This window comes from Aethalodelphis obliquidens, unplaced genomic scaffold, assembly GCF_003676395.1.
Source record: "Aethalodelphis obliquidens isolate GAN/ISIS:26980383/991018 unplaced genomic scaffold, ASM367639v1 scaffold14, whole genome shotgun sequence".
In the NCBI taxonomy this organism is placed as follows: Eukaryota; Metazoa; Chordata; class Mammalia; order Artiodactyla; family Delphinidae; genus Aethalodelphis; species Aethalodelphis obliquidens.
In genome coordinates, this window is record NW_020837958.1 from 17,045,266 (window position 1) to 17,061,424 (window position 16,159).

General features: G+C 36.5%; 1 protein-coding gene across 1 annotated transcript in view; it reads left to right on the forward strand.

Annotated features, from left to right (window-relative positions):
* Nucleotides 1–16,159, forward strand: part of LOC113625161 (uncharacterized) — a 250,728-nt gene that overhangs the window by 223,344 nt on the left and 11,225 nt on the right. The window contains exons 25-28 of the mRNA XM_027115666.1: nt 1,566–1,718; nt 2,440–2,541; nt 13,000–13,136; nt 14,427–14,606. Of these exons, the coding sequence (XP_026971467.1) occupies nt 1,566–1,718; nt 2,440–2,541; nt 13,000–13,136; nt 14,427–14,606 (572 nt within the window). The remainder of the gene's footprint in view (nt 1–1,565; nt 1,719–2,439; nt 2,542–12,999; nt 13,137–14,426; nt 14,607–16,159) is intronic.

The window sequence follows — 16,159 nt, forward strand, 5'->3', positions numbered from 1 at the left end:
CCCTCTCTGGAGAATGGGGAGTAGGGTTGAAAATTCCAAGTTTCTGATCATGGCTTGGACTTTCTGGTGACCAGCCCCCATCCAGGAGCCCACCAAGATTCATCTCATTAGAACAAAAGACACTGCTAGCACCCAGGAAATTCCAAAGAATTTAGGAGCTCTGTGTCAGGAACTGGGGGCAGAGACCAATATTTTTTTCTATTATTTTATAATGATATTATTTGTTTGGTTTTCTAATGAGTTTTAAAAAATAATTATGTGAATATTTAATGCCTAGCTGATCACTAAAGCATATAGTTCTGCCTTTATTTGGCATGTGGAATATCTGATCTCCACGTTCTGGAAGATTTAAAATTTCAAACATTCTTCTTTCAAATTCTTATTTAAAACCTGCTTGGAGGTAATGTTATTCATGCAGGTCTACCAAGAGGGTATGGCCATCCCTTCCCCTCATATTCTAAAGGTTATCCTTGAATCAGGCAGGGGCATTAGCTGGCTGTCCCCTTTACTGAATCATGACTTGGAGTTATGACATCGGTTTGCATTGAGGAAATTAAAAGAAACAGGCTTCAATCTAAAACTCAGTGTCGTGCTTACTATAAAGGCGGTGGTTAAAGGCACTGGCTCTGGAAGCAGATGGCCTTGATTCTAATTCTGGCTCTGCCCCCGCCTGGCTATGTGACTAAATCTCAGTTACGTACAAAAGAGGAGTGGACCTACCTCAGAGTATCATTTTGAGAATTATATGCGATAATGTATATAGAGGTCTTAGTAAAATGCCCAGCACATAGTAAGTTCTCAATATGTATTAATTATATATTAGGATACTGTTTGCTGTATCACAAATAACCCCTTTATGAAGACCCTGAAATAAATTTCTCTAAGATCTCAGGACCAGGAGAGTTGTATCTTGAGGAATTTATCTCTCTCTGTCAGCCATGTGTATCTTGAAATGGTGTTTTCCTCTTTGCTGTAGCCACAAGGATTCTCAGTGCCCAAATAGTGCTTTATCTCCAGCAAATAAAAACAGTGTGGTATTCATGTCTAGTATCATAATGATGATAAATATATTATCTAGCATTTTTTGGATGCTTGCACAATTAACTAGACCAAATATTATTCTAAACACTTTCCTTTTTATAATCATCCCAACAGCAGAATGAGATAGATACTATTAATCATTTAATTGATGAGTTCTCTGAAGCACCTTATCTCTGGCTTTGGTCTATTCCTATACTCCTTTCTCCCCTTCCTTGCTTTTTTTTCTCTTTATTTTATCCCTTTTCAGAGTAGATATTTTGGTAAGCTACCTCATATTTTTTTCATAACTAGATAAAGTGTAAGAAAGGAATTAAAATATGTATTTACGATAAGATTTGTTTAAATTATTTAGTTGCATATGAAGTTTCTGATCAAATTTATGTATTTGCGTCTGGTTTGGGCATTAACCTGTTTAAATCAAGTCATTAATGAAGAATAAAATATTTTGAATAAACAAGTGAATTCAGCAAGCAAATTTATTCATTATTCATTGAACAATAGTATATGTGTCATTTGTTTCCCAGGAACAACAAGAATGAAAGTGAAAACCAAATTATTTCCAAAGTCTGTGACATCTGATAGTTTGGATGATATAGATAAGTCTTTGCTCACCCTCATCCTCAGAAATCCTATTGCCATCTGGGTATCTTGCGGTGAACCATTTCTAAGTCCGAATGGTAAGTGTTTTGTTTTTGCTTTCTTTCAAGCAAGTGCATAAAGAGAGAGAGAAATAAATTTTTTGTCACCATAAGAAAATCAGTTAAATGTGTATAATGTCAACATAATAACATCACATTTATGCAAAGAACGGGAGGTTCATCAATTAACATGGGCACAAGGATAGCTATACTCCTATATTTGCACAATTGCCTGTTTTTTTCTTACTGGGATGGAGTATTCTGCATGGAAAGTGTCTAATTTCATTGATAAAGAGATCCTTGGTCTATAAGACTGAGAATAATGATATACATTAGAAAATAACAAATGAGTTTAATTCACACTGAAGACGACCTGTCTGCACATTTTCATTTTTAAGAATTGCACCCTTTAGGCAGTAGGTGGATGTTTAAAAAAATGGATGGTTCCAAGGAAGACTTTCATCACCTCCAAATAGTTTGTGGAAATAGAAAATGAAATATGGCTATTACATATGGTAAATCTATATAATAAAACAGCACTGTTCTTCTTTTTTCCCCCTCCATTCCATAAAGAAATGCCTTAAGCCCTGTCATCTTTCAAATGAAGTTTCTTTTAATGACCCTTACCTTTTAATTACTTGTTTCTAATTGAATTTGTTTCTTGGAGCAGAAAGTTCTTTATAAATTATTGGCTTGCATGATAAATTACTGTTGATAAGAAGAATGCAAGATAAAATATCATGTAGTTTTTTAATTCTAGCTTTGAAGAAAGCAGAAAAAATAAAAAAAAAGAACTGGCTAAAAAAGGACAAAATTTTGGCTGATCTAGACACTATGAAACACAAACTGAGACAGTTAAAAGGTCAGTATGAACTAAATCAAGTATCACCATGTTTAATTCTAAACCTTTAATTCTTAACCTTAATTTGCTGGTAGTTTTTTTTTTGACCTTTAGATACCTGATGTTTAACTGAATATTATATATTGTGTTACAAAAGTCACTTGAGCAAGTCTAAAACCTATTAATATATCTTTTCAGTACTGATTTTGTATTTGTAAATTTTATATTAAAATGATATCACACGATTTATATATACATTTTTAAAATTTGGAGGATGTGTGGATCATATAACCACCCTATTGGTTTTGAAACAATTCCTGAAATGACATTTTATGGACTTTGGAATTAGTCATTAAACAAAACTTTCTGTTATTTCTTAGGTATTGCTTGGGAAGAAGTTTTGTTAAATAATCTGAGTGAGGAAGTACTAAATTCTTCAAAGATTAGTGTCTTTATCACAGAAGGGAGGTTATCTCGTTATGCGGCATAAGATATGTTATTCATAGACAAAGTGATTGACTGACAATATTTGTCCTCTTCTTCCATTCTCTTTGTCACAGAATCTTAAGTTCCTGATCTTATATTATTCCCAGCACTTCAGACACCAAATGATTCTTTGGGGAATAAGTATGTTATGGACTTTAGTCTGGGAAGGAATACATTTCAGGCTCTGTAACTGCCATAGCAGGATTTCAGCTCCTGAGTATCTGTACCGTCTGGTGTCAGAAACATGTGAATCTTACTTCAATAAATAAGACAATTAGTCCTAAGTGCACTAGACAGCACTCTGGGTTGAAATGGCTGTTTTTTCAGTTTTTACCAAAAGAATTATTGGGTCTAACTGAAAAGCATCTATTACTATTGCTAACCTCTACTACTCCAACTACTTGACACTTGCACTTGAATGTCCCATAGGCATGTCCAAAACTGAAGTTAACACGTCACCATATAGTGACCATACCACCATTTCATTTCATATCTTACCACACCAATGCCTCCTTCCTTTCTTCTGTGGGCATTACCACAACCAGGTGTTCCATCTCAAGGAGCTGGGAGTCATCCTTGGCATCTCCCACTCTCGCTATCTCTAAGCAAATATCAGTAAGTCTTGTTGCTTTGAATCTGTTTTTCAAATGAATTCTAAGGATCTTGATTCCTACTGTCATTATCCAAGTTCAAGCTATCGTCATCTATTCTTTGGGTTACTGGGTCAGCTTTCTGTTCAGTTCCCTCTGCCTCAAACTTTTCTCTCTCCTGTTCTCTTGGATTGCTTCTCATTATTTACTTTTCAGCTTACTCGTTATTTCTCCTAAAAGTCTTCACTAACATTCTAAGTCAGGAACAGTGTGGTTTGTCATAGCCTTAACTTCCCCCAATAGCCCTTATCACTTTATTATACATACCTGATCATATGACTGTCTCTCCTATGTTACATTATAAATTCTATACCCTTCTAATTTGTTCTCTGAATAGTTGTAGAATTATTTAATTAAAGAATAAATGGGATTTCAACCATCCACTCCAATGAGCTTTCTAAGCTCTATTTCTTTATCAAATTAAATCAATAGAAAGTAACATATTAAAAATAGCACCCGAGGGCTTCCCTGGTGGCGCAGTGGTTGAGAGTCCGCCTGCCGATGCAGGAGACAAGGGTTTGTGCCCCGGTCCGGGAGGATCCCACATGCCGCGGAGACGGCTGGGCCCGTGAGCCATGGCCGCTGAGCCTGCGAGTCCGGAGCCTGTGCCCTGCAACGGGAGAGGCCACAACAGTGAGAGGCTTGCGTACGGGGTAGGGGGGGAACCAAAAAAAAAAAAAAAAATTCTTTAAAAAAAAAAAAAATAGCACCCGGCAGAGCTGCTTTTACTGAATTCTGATTTTATATCACGTCTTTAGCTTTTATTATAATTAAGTATTAAAAAGGTATTTAAAGTTCAGTTGGCATCATCCACAATATCACTGTAGAAAACAGTCTTTTTCGTCAGATGGTGTCCATTATGGAGAAATCCATTAATGCAGTTTCTCTTAAAATTTAGTACTAAGATAAATCTTGTCTCTACTGCTAAACTGTTATGTTTTCTGCTATTAAATGTAAATTCATTGCTAAGTTATAAAATACCTACTGTGAGGATGGTCTTTTCTAGTTGCTGGGATTAGAAGGAGAAATAATAGCAAGTTTAAATTCAGTAAACTGCAGTCCCTGTTGGATTGTGAGCTTCTGTTTTTTTCCTTTTTTAAAAATTCAATCATTTTATCATTTTTTTAACATCTTTATTGGAGTATAATTGCTTTACAATGGTGTGTTAGTTCCTGCTGTATAACAAAGTGAATCAGCTACACGTATATATGTATCCCCATATCCCCTCCCTCTTGTGTCTCCCTCCCACCCTCCCTATCCCACCCCTCTAGGTGGTCACAAAGCACCGAGCTGATCTCCCTGTGCTATGCAGCTGCTTCCCACTAGCTATCTATTTTACGTTTGGTAATGTGTATATGTCCATGCCACTCTCTCACTTCGTCCCAGCTTACCCTTCCCCCTCCCCGTGTCCTCAAGTCCATTCTCTACGTCTGCGTCTTTATTCCTGTCCTGCCCCTAAGTTCTTCAGAACCTTTTTTTTAAGATTCCATATATATGTTTTAGCATACGGTATTTGTTTTTCTCTTTCTCATTTACTTCACTCTGTATGACAGACTCTAGGTCCATCCACTCACTACAGATAACTCATTTTCGTTTCTTTTTATGGCTGGGTAATATTCCATTGTATATATGTGCCACATCTTCTTTATCCATTCATCTGTCTATGGACACTTAGGTTGCTTCCATGTCCTGGCTATTGTAAATAGTGCTGCAATGAACATTGTAGTACATGACTCTTTTTGAATTATGGTTTTCTCAGGGTATATGCCAAGTAGTGGGATTACTGGGTTGTATGGTAATTCTCTTTTTAGTTTTTCTAAGGAACCTCCATACTGTTCTCCATAGTGGCTGTATCAATTTACATTCCCACCAACAGTGCAAGAGGGTTCCCTTTTCTCCACACCCTCTCCAGCATTTATTATTTGTAGATTTCTGATGATGGCCATTCTGACTGGTGTTAGGTGATACCTCATGGTAGCTTTGATTTGCATTTCTCTAATGATTAGTGATGTTGAGCATCCTTTCATGTGTTTGTTGGCAATCTGTATATCTTCTTTGGAGAAATGTCTATTTAGGTCTTCTACCCATTTTTGGATTGGGTTGTTTGTTTTTTTGATATTGAGCTGCATCAGCTGCTTGTAAATTTTGCAGATTAATCCTTTGTCAGTTGCTTCATTTGAAAATATTTTCTCCCATTCTGAGGGTGGTCTTTTCATCTTGTTTATGGTTTCCTTTGCTGTGCAAAAGCTTTGAAGTTTCATTAGGTCCCATTTGTTTATTTTTGTTTTTATTTCCATTTCTTTAGGACGTGGGTCAAAAAGGATCTTGCTGTGATTTATGTCATAGAGTGATCTTCCTATGTTTTCCTCTAAGAGACCTATAGTGTCTGGTCTTACATTTAGGTCTTTAATCCATTTTGAGTTTATTTTTGTGTATGGTGTTAGGAGTGTTCTAATTTCATTCTTTTACATGTAGCTGTCCAGTTTTCCCAGCACCACTTATTGAAGAGGCTGTCTTTTCTCCATTGTATATTCTTGCCTCCTTTATCAAACATAAGGTGACCATATGTGTGTGGGTTTATCTCTGGGCTTTCTATCCTGTTCCATTGATATATGTATTTCTGGTTTTGTGCCAGTACCATACTGTCTTGATTACTGTAGCTTTGTAGTATAGTCTGAACTCAGGGAGCCTGATTCCTCCAGCTCCATTTTTCTTCCTCAAGATTGCTTTGGCTATTCGGGGTATTTTGTGTCTCCCAACAAATTTTAAGATTTTTTTGTTCTAGTTTGTGAAAAATGCCATTGGTAGTTTGATAAGGATTGTATTGAATCTGTAGACTACTTTGAGTAGTATAGTCATTTTCACAATGTTGATTCTTCCAATCCAAGAACATGGTATATCTCTCCATCTGTTGGTATCATCTTTAATTTCTTTCATCAGTGAGTTATAGTTTTCTGCATACAGGCCTTTTGTCTCCTTAGGTAGGTTTATTCCTAGGTATTTTATTCTTTTTGTTGCAATGCTAAATGGGAGTGTTTCCTTAATTTCTCTTTCAGAGTTTTCATCATCAGTGTATAGGAATGCAAGAGATTTCTATGCATTAATTTTGTATCCTGCTACTTTATCAAATTCATTGATTAGCTCTAGTAGTTTTCTGGTAGCATCTTTAGGATTCTCTATGTATAGTCACGTCATCTGCAAACACTGACACTTTTACTTCTTTTCTAATTTGGATTCCTTTTATTTCTTTTTCTTCTCTGATTGGTATCGCTAAAACTTACAAAACTATGTTAAATAATAGTGGTAAGAGTGGGCAACCTTGTCTTGTTCCTGATCTTGTTCCAGTGGAAATGGTTTCAGTTTTTCACCATTGAGAATGATGTTTGCTGTGGGTTTGTCATATATAGCCTTTATTATGTTGAGGTTAAGTTCCTTCTATGTCTGCTTTCTGGAGGGTTTTTATCATGGGTGTTGAATTTTGTCAAAAGCTTTTTCTGCATCTATTGACATTATCATATGGTTTTTATCGTTCAATTTGTTAATATGCTGTATCACATTGATTGATTTGAATATACTGAAGAAGCCTTGCATTCCTGGGGTAAACTCCACTTGATCGTGGTGTATGATCCTTTTCATGTGCTGTTGGATTCTGTTTGCTAGTGTTATGTTGAGGATTTTTGCATCTATGTTCATCAGTGATATTGGCCTGTAGTTTTCTTTTTTTTGTGACATCTTTGTCTGGTTTTGGTATCGGGTGATGGCGGCCTCGTAGAATGAGTTTGGGAGTGTTCCTCCCCCTGCTATATTTTGGAAGAGTTTGAGAAGGATAGGTGTTAGTTCTTTTGTAAATGGTTGATAGAATTTGCCTGTGAATCCATCTGGTCCTGGGCTTTTGTTTGTTGGAAGACTTTTATTCACACTTTCAATTTCAGTGCTTGTGATTGGTCTGTTTATATTTTCTATTTCTTCCTGGTTCAGGCTCAGAAGGTTGTGCTCTTCTAAGAATTTTTCCATTTCTTCTAGCTTGTCCATATTATTGGCATATAGTTGCTTGTAGTAGTCTTTCATGATCCTTTGTATTTCTGCAGTGTCAGTTGTTACTTCTCCTTTTTCATTTCTAATTCTGTTGATTTGAGTCTTTTTCCTTGTTTTCTTGATGAGTCTGGCTAATGGTTTATCAATTTTGTTTATCTTCTCAAAGAACCAGCTTTTAGTTTTATTGATCTTTGCTATTGTTTCCTTCATTTCTTTTTCATTTATTTCTGATCTGATATTTATGATTTTTCCTTCTGCTAACTTTTGGGTTTTTTTGTTCTTCTTCTCTGACTGCTTTAGGTGTAAGGTTAGGTTGTCTGTTTGAGTTTTTCTTGTTTCTTGAGGTAGGATTGTATTGCTATAAACTTCCCTCTTAGAACTGCTTTTGCTGCATCCCATAGGTTTTGGGTCATTGTGGTTTCATTGTCATTTGTTTCTAAATATTTTTTGACTTCCTCTTTGATTTCATCAGTGATCTCATGGTTATTTAGTAATGTATTGTTTGGCCTCCATGTGTTTGTAATTTTTACAGTTTTTTTTCCCTGTAATTGATATCTAGTCTCATAGTGTTGTGTTGTGAAAGGATACTTGATATGATTTCAATTTTCTTAACTTTACCAAGGCTTGATTTGTTAACCAAGATATGATCTATCCTGGAGAATGTTCCATGAGCAGTTGAGAAGAAAGTGTATTCTGTTGTTTTGGATGGAATGTCCAATAAATATCAATTAAGTCCATCTTGTTTAATGTGTCATTTAAAGCCTGTGTTTCCTTATTTATTTTCATTTTGTATGATCTGTCCACTGGTGAAAGTGGGGTGTTAAAGTCCCCTATTATTATTGTGTTACTGTTGATTTCCCCTTTTATGGCTGTTAGCATTTGCTTTATGTATTGAGGTGCTCCTATGTTGGGTGCATAAATATTTACAATTGTTATATCTTCTTCTTGGTTTGATCCCTTGATCATTATGTAGTGTCCTTCTTTGTGTCTTGTAATTGTCTTTATCTTAAAGTCTATTTTGTCTAATATGAGAATTGCTACTCCAGATTTCTTCTGATTTCCATTTGCATGGAATACCTTTTTTCATCCCCACTTTCAGTCTGTATGTGTCCCTAGGTCTGAAATGAGTCTCTTATAGACAGTATATATATAGGTCTTGTTTTTGTATCCATTCAGCCAATCTATGTCTTTTGGTTGGAACATTTAATCCATTTATATTTAAGGTAATTATCGATATGTATGTTCCTATTACCATTTTATGAATTAATTTGGGTTTGTTATTGTAGGTCTTTTCCTTCTCTTGTGTTTCCTGCCTAGAGAAGTTCCTTTAGCATTTGTTGTAAAGCTGGTTTGGTGGTGCTGAGCTCTCTTAGCTTTTGCTTGTCTGTAAAGGTTTTAATTTCTCCACTGAATCTGAATGAGGTCCTTGCTGGGTAGAGTAATCTTGGTTGTAGGTTTTTCCCTTTCATCACTTTAAATATATCCTGCCACTCCCTTCCGGCTTGCAGAGTTTCTGCTAAAAGATCAGCTGTTAACTTTATGGGGATTCCCTTGTGTATTATTTGTTGCTTTTCCCTTGCTGTTGTTAATATTTTTTCTTTGTATTTAATTTTTGATAGTTTGATTAATATGTGTCTTGGGTGTTTTTCCTTGGCTTTATCCTGTATGGGACTCTCTGCACTTCCTGGACCTGACTGACACTTTCCTTTCCCATAGTAGGGAAGTTTTCAACTATAATCTCTTCAAGTATTTTCTCAGTCCCTTTCTTTTTCTCTTCTTCTTCTGGAACCCCTACAATTCAAATGTTGGTGCATTTAATGTTGTCCCAGAAGTCTCTGAGACTGTCCTTTCTTTTCACTCTTTTTTCTTTATTCTGCTCAATGATAGTTATTTCCACTATTTTATCTTCCAGGTTACTTATCCATTCTTCTGCCTCAGTTATTCTGCTATTGATTCCTTCTAGAGAATTTTTAATTTCATTTATTGTGTTGTTCATCATTGTTTGTTTGCTCTTTAGTTCTTCTAGGTCCTTGTTAAACATTTCTTATATCTTCTCCATTCTATTTCTAAGATTTGGGATCATCTTTACTATCATTACTCTGAATTCTTTTTCAGGTAGACTGCCTATTTCCTCTTCATTTGTTTAGTCTGGTGGGGTTTTACTTTGCTTTTTCATCTGCTGCATATTTCTCTGTCTTGTCATTTTGCTTAACCTATGGTGTTTGGGGTCTCCTTTTCGCAGGCTGCAGGTTCATAGTTCCCATTGTTTTTGGTGTCTGCCCCCATGGCTAAGTTTGGTTCAGTGGGTGTGTAAGCTTCCTGGTAGAGGGGACTGTTGCCTGTGTTCTGGTGGATGAGGATGGATCTTGTCTTTCTGGTGGGCAGGACCACGTCTGGTGGTGTGTTTTGGGGTGTCTGTGAACTTACTATGATTTTAGGTAGCCTCTCTGCCAGTGGTTGGGGTTGTGTTCCTGTCTTGCTAGTTGATTGCCATGGGGTGTCCAGCACTGTAGCTTGCTGGTCATTGAGTGGAGCTGGGTCTTAGCGTTGAGCCGGAGATCTCTGGGAGAGCTCCCAGCGATGGATATTACGTGGGGCCGGGAGGTCTCTGGTGGTCCAATGTCCTGAACTTGGCTCTCCCACCTCAGAGGCTCAGGCCTGACACCTGGCCAGTGCACCAAGACCCTGTCATCCACATGGCTGAATGATGGGCAAGTCAGAAAGGAATCAGGTTTCCGGCCCTTGGATTGTGGCCGACTCAGGATTGGGGCTCCACAGGTCTGCCTCTGGATTGTGAGCTTCTTGAGCATTGGATGAAAGAGGAGGTTTGGGAGGTATGAACAGTGACCAAATCAATTATATCGTATTATTATAAGGATTGGTAAGTACAGCAAATTTTTATTGAGCATATACTGTGTACAAAGTACTATGGTAAGCTGATTTTACATTTCATTTGTAAGCATGATCATTGCTAATATTAATGAAATTGTAGTAATAACCTTGTGGGGTTTTTATGATTAAGTTACAAATGCCAGATATTTACTACATGCTTAGTACAGAATGAATATTCACTAAACATTAGAACAGGGATTCCTGAGAAGGCAGTCCATTTTCTCAGTTGGGATCTTAAAAACAGATAAACAAAACTGAAGGATGGCAGATCAGGCCAAAGTATCACCTTTGTTACATATAAAGGCAATGCTGGAACATTTTATTTAGTGTGAGAGCTAAATGGATCTGCTAACTGAAACCCCAAATGAGCTGGACTAATCCTTTTGGGCACATATGGTGCTGAACCAGGATGGGCCCTCCCAACAAAGGAGAGGTATGAGGAGAGCTGTCCAGCTGAGATTTATATTCTGAAAGAACAGCAAAGTACCCACGTTCTCTAGCTTTCCCCATTAATAGTTAGATATTATCTTCCCCCCTCCCCCACCAATCACATGTGAAATAAAACAGAATATATGGAAAATGTAATAAGAAAATAAAAAGTAATTTATTCAATACATTTTTGTTTTGTTTCTATTTGTTATTCTTACCTACATAAAGGATAGTTTATTATGAAAATCTTTTGTGATGATATTATGTCCCTTTATAAATGTTAGAGTGCAAATGCTTTCATTTTCTTAAGACCATTAGAAACAAGTTGACAAAAAACAATAATGCATGTGTTTTTTGCTCTTTCTTATATTCAAATCCTGGCTCTTAACAGTGTAAATGATAAACTAGTGGAGAACTGTCTTTAGTTGAGCAAAATTTTAGTGTTCAAAATGCGTTATAAATAAAATATTTATTGAGATGTTATCCATAAGAATTTATGCAGATAAATTAATGTTGTCTGTACATTATGAATAGAGTCAGCTGAAAACTATATTTGGCATAAATTTCTGTTATGTATTTTTCTGGTGCCACTGTGCTCTTCTCCAAAACATGTTGCCTAATGGCATTGTCACTGTAACTCATTGGCTGTTAATTCAATTATGTTTTCTCCATAACCATAAATTGCATATGAATGCTTATTAGGTACATAGAGTTCTGATTTCCCTGAAAAGTCATTTCTGCCACCTATTTTTATTGCTGGATCTATTTACACAAACTTGAGCTGTAAGAGCACAAATGTATTATCCTCTACAAAAACTGAGTTATTTTCAAAATGTTTTGTTCATAGTCACGGTATGAAAACCTGCACATTATAAGTCTCCTGGCAACAAAATTAGGACTTAACGTCATTTCAGTATTTCTATTATTTTATCCACCTAAGTGTGACTTTCTCAAAAACGCCTTTTCTGACACTTCAGACTAGGTCAGCAACCTGTTTTACATGCTTTTACACACCCTGTACTTCCATGGTGCAACACAGTTACAATCAGTTATTGGTGTAATCATTTCCTTGACATTTGCCTTCCTTGCCAAAGTGTAAGCCTTTGAGGCAAGGACTTAGTCTCAAACGTGTTTTGTATGTGCACCATCCAGCACAATGCCTGACTCATACCTGATGTTCAACATAGGTTTCTAGAAGGAACATCCAAGAGAAAGCATTATTTGTACTTAAGAAGTTTCGAGATCAGTCTGAGACTCAGTGCTCAGTATATCTTCAACCCAGAAAAAGAAAACAGTTTAATAAGTGTGACCTTTAAACCTCTTCTATAATGATTTAAAGTGGTCTAGCTGAAAGAATGCATAAATTCAAATCACCGCACTTATTAATGTATGCCTGTGATTCTTTAGAATACACCATTCCGATAAATATTTTCTCTTACCACAGCTTCTTAAGAGCCCAGAGGACACAGCAGAGGTGTCAGAAACTAATCGTGTTCGCAGGGTATTATTAGATAGAAAAAAAAAAAAAGGCCTCCTGTCTCTTGGGTTAATATTATTTTAGAAATACTTAATCCCCAGGCTGCTAAACTAATTGTGGGGGAAAGGCTTATTATTAGTGAAGAGAACAAAACATATGTTCCATGACTGGAAGAGATGATGGGCTATATAGGTCATGGATTCTATTTGACTAAATTACCGCTGAACCATATCGTGGATGAGAGGTTGGGGCCAGTGTGGAAGTCAGCGTGTTATCTTTCTTTTCCATCTGTACACTGAGTATGCATATACTGGCTATTTAAAGCCTCAAGCTCCCGTATGAAGAGACATTGTTAGATCTTATTACCTTAGGCATCTTTGCTTTTATGATATATTTAGTATTTTACCCTCTGCTCCCAAGTGAAATGATTTATGCATAGAAAGCCAAACCAATTTATTTGAAATCTGAAAGCCTATCATCAGAAACATTTCCAGAGACTTCTTTCCCCAGGGCGGCGGGTAGCAGCATGTCAGCCAGCCACCATGGTTCCCAACAAAAGCCCTGTGCAGCCGGTGGTAGTGGAAGGAGGCTGGACTAAGCAGACTCAAGAGGAAATTAAACTCATGGACCTTATAAGACATACAGAGGTATGATCTTTAGGACTCCAGACATTAAAGACTCAGGCTCTTTTATAAGCTTTTAAAAGTACAGTATTGAATTTTTAAATTATGCTATTAATATATTCTCGGCATCTGGTCAGTAATGACCACATAAGCATATGCCAAGCGTTGAGTTGGCATTTGGAGAGTAACTATCTAAGCCACAGCCAGCTCATATGAAAGTCTGTTTTGTTTGAATGGAGACCAGAAATTATGACCTTAGCAAAGAAGAGAAAAAGGCCCAGTGGATATGTACAAAGGTAATTATAATAAATGTAGTCAAGTTGAGCCTTATGGCTTCATTGCTCATCACTCCTAAGGGTATGTCTCAATATGTAAAAAGAGGAAGGAGCAAAATACTAATTTCAATGGAGACATTCAGAAGTGAGGAATTCAAAAAGCAGTTTCAATCCAATTGATTAATCAGACAGGATTGCCAGACATAAAAAAGACGAGAAGAGAAAGGTCAGCTGTTGAGAGAGGATTGGGGATAGAGAGACCTGGGAAAACTTTTTGCTTTGTGAAGTTTTTCATCAAAATGATGTGTTCTTATTTAATAGGGTTTCTCAAATCATGAAATGTGTTCAATCTAAATCTTAGGCGTGTGCCCAAGTCAAGGTTACTAGAAAAAAGAAATTGACATCGCTAGAAATATGACTTCTTGCCAAGCTAAGAAGGATAAATCACTGACCAGGGAATGAATGCAAAGCATTGAACTAGGACATGCTTGAAGTAGGATGAAAAGCTGCCTGGCAGGGATCTGGCAGAATATAAAGGTGGCTGCTGTATTTTAAAAGACAGAGAGTAAAGATTTAAACAATAGTCATGTACATTCCCTTAAGCATGTCTTGGTTAAAGGAAATGATGCTGTGACTCTAATCAAAAACTCATTTGTTAGATGCAGAGAAATCACTCAGTAGGAGAAACACCATACAAAAATCCAAAAACATATCTCTATTTATTTCTCCAAATTATAAATGAAAGTTAAGTGCTTTGCCAAAATAAGTGCCTTATTATTATTACTCTAATGATTATTATTGCTTACAGTGATGCATTGAAGCAAGGGGAATTTACAGAAGAGTCAGTGATAGGAGAGGGTAATGTAATTCCTAAATCTTTTTTCCGTATGATGTACAATTATAAGATATTTCTTTCAGCATATTCTACACGCACATGCACACACACACACACACACACAGACACATGCACAGACACACACGCATACACACTAAACAGACAATTCTCCAACCACGGCATTCTCTGGGCTTTTCTTAACAGGCACAGCTTTCTGAAGTCCAAGAACTGCAATCCAAGGGAAATTCTCCAACTGCACCTAAATGTATATCATTCGAGAGGAGCAGCTTGTATAAGCAACCCGATGCAAAACGAGCGTGGATTTACCTAAATGGAGGCAGACCTGAAGATGGCACTTATGCCCGGGGCAGAACTATTTCAGAGGTAAACCTAGTGTGAAAGGAGAGTGTTTTATAGGCCTGTTTTCAAATTCCAGCGCTGACATTTATAGATTGTTAGGTCAGGCAAATTATTTTACCTCTCTAAATCTCATTTTCTCATCTCTAAAATGGGAGTAATACTTTCCTCACAGGGTGGAGTCCAATGCTGTCTGACATAATGTGTGCATCAGAATATGACACTTGGCCAGCAGAGAACAATGACAATTAAACTCATTGCACCCAAGTTTAGAGTAAATCTAAACTTTAAGATAATTTAAAATAGTTTTCCTGTTCCATTTTAAACCTAGTTCACAAAAGAGTGATTATTCACTGGATATGTTCCCCGTGGGGAAAACAACAGTATTCACTAGAGGAAATCTATCATATTCTTGTCACACAGATTCTTGGAACTATGGCAAACTTTCCACTTTCCAGAATTAAAACATTGACTAAAGAAAAGATGAGTAACAGTTCATTTATTGTTTGCAATATCAATGATACAATTCTAAAAGTTGACATTTTGTCTTAGTCTTTAAATGAAAACTTTAGGTACCTAATAAATGGATTTTGGTAGAATTTTTAAAAGTCTTATTTGTTGCAGTGATATCTTATAATAGTTGTTGGGCTTTATTATTTGTGAAATGTTTTTATAATTTTTTCTGGGACAAGAGGAAGTCATATAAAGGTGACATGTTGGTGGGAGATGGAAGGAAAGGCAAGACAGTGCAGCAGGCAGGCCTGGAGGAGTTCATGGAGGCTCATGGGGGCACCTAGAGTGGCAGGGGCACCTCAGAGGAGTTGTGTCCCTGAAGGTTGGTGATTTCAAAGTGTGATGGAGACCACTTCTCTTTGACAAGGACTTTGGATAAGAACTGTGAAAGCAATTGCATCTCAGAAGTTGACAGCCGATTTGCTGTATTTGAGAAAGAAGAGAGAAAAATGCAGACAATAAATTCAAAACTAGGAATACAAGTAAAGGAACTTCATACACATGGGGAAGAAAAAGGAAAGTGATTTTTTAAAATGAGTGAAACTTTTTCAGGAGAGAACACCCTAGAACAGTTTCTATAACAAACCTGAAATGTTTCTTCCTTGCTGGTTTCTTTGAAAATCACAGAGTTTGTATTGCAGATGTTAAGTCTTAAGATGCACATAACCATTGCAACTAGAACTGATACATTAGTGAGGGAATATGAAATGATTAATAAATAAAAAGTAGAGCAGGGACGAGGATTAAAGATAGCCTGTCAGGCTCAGGATAGCAAAAACTTACCATAACTTTTACAAAAATTACATATACCTGGTGAAAGAATGACTTTTTGATTTATGTGACTCTCATGTAGCATATAAAAGCCATGCCATACATATTATTCCATGATCATATAATTTTTTATGAACTTTGTACATAAAGGGCACTGTGCTAGATGCTGTAAAGTATTATCCTAATTTATGTGTGTGAAAAGGGTTTGAAAACTTTATAGTGCAGTATAATTGACAGGTTAACCTATAGCAATAGGAGGAATAAAATGACGCATGATCTATGTTCTCATTAAATGC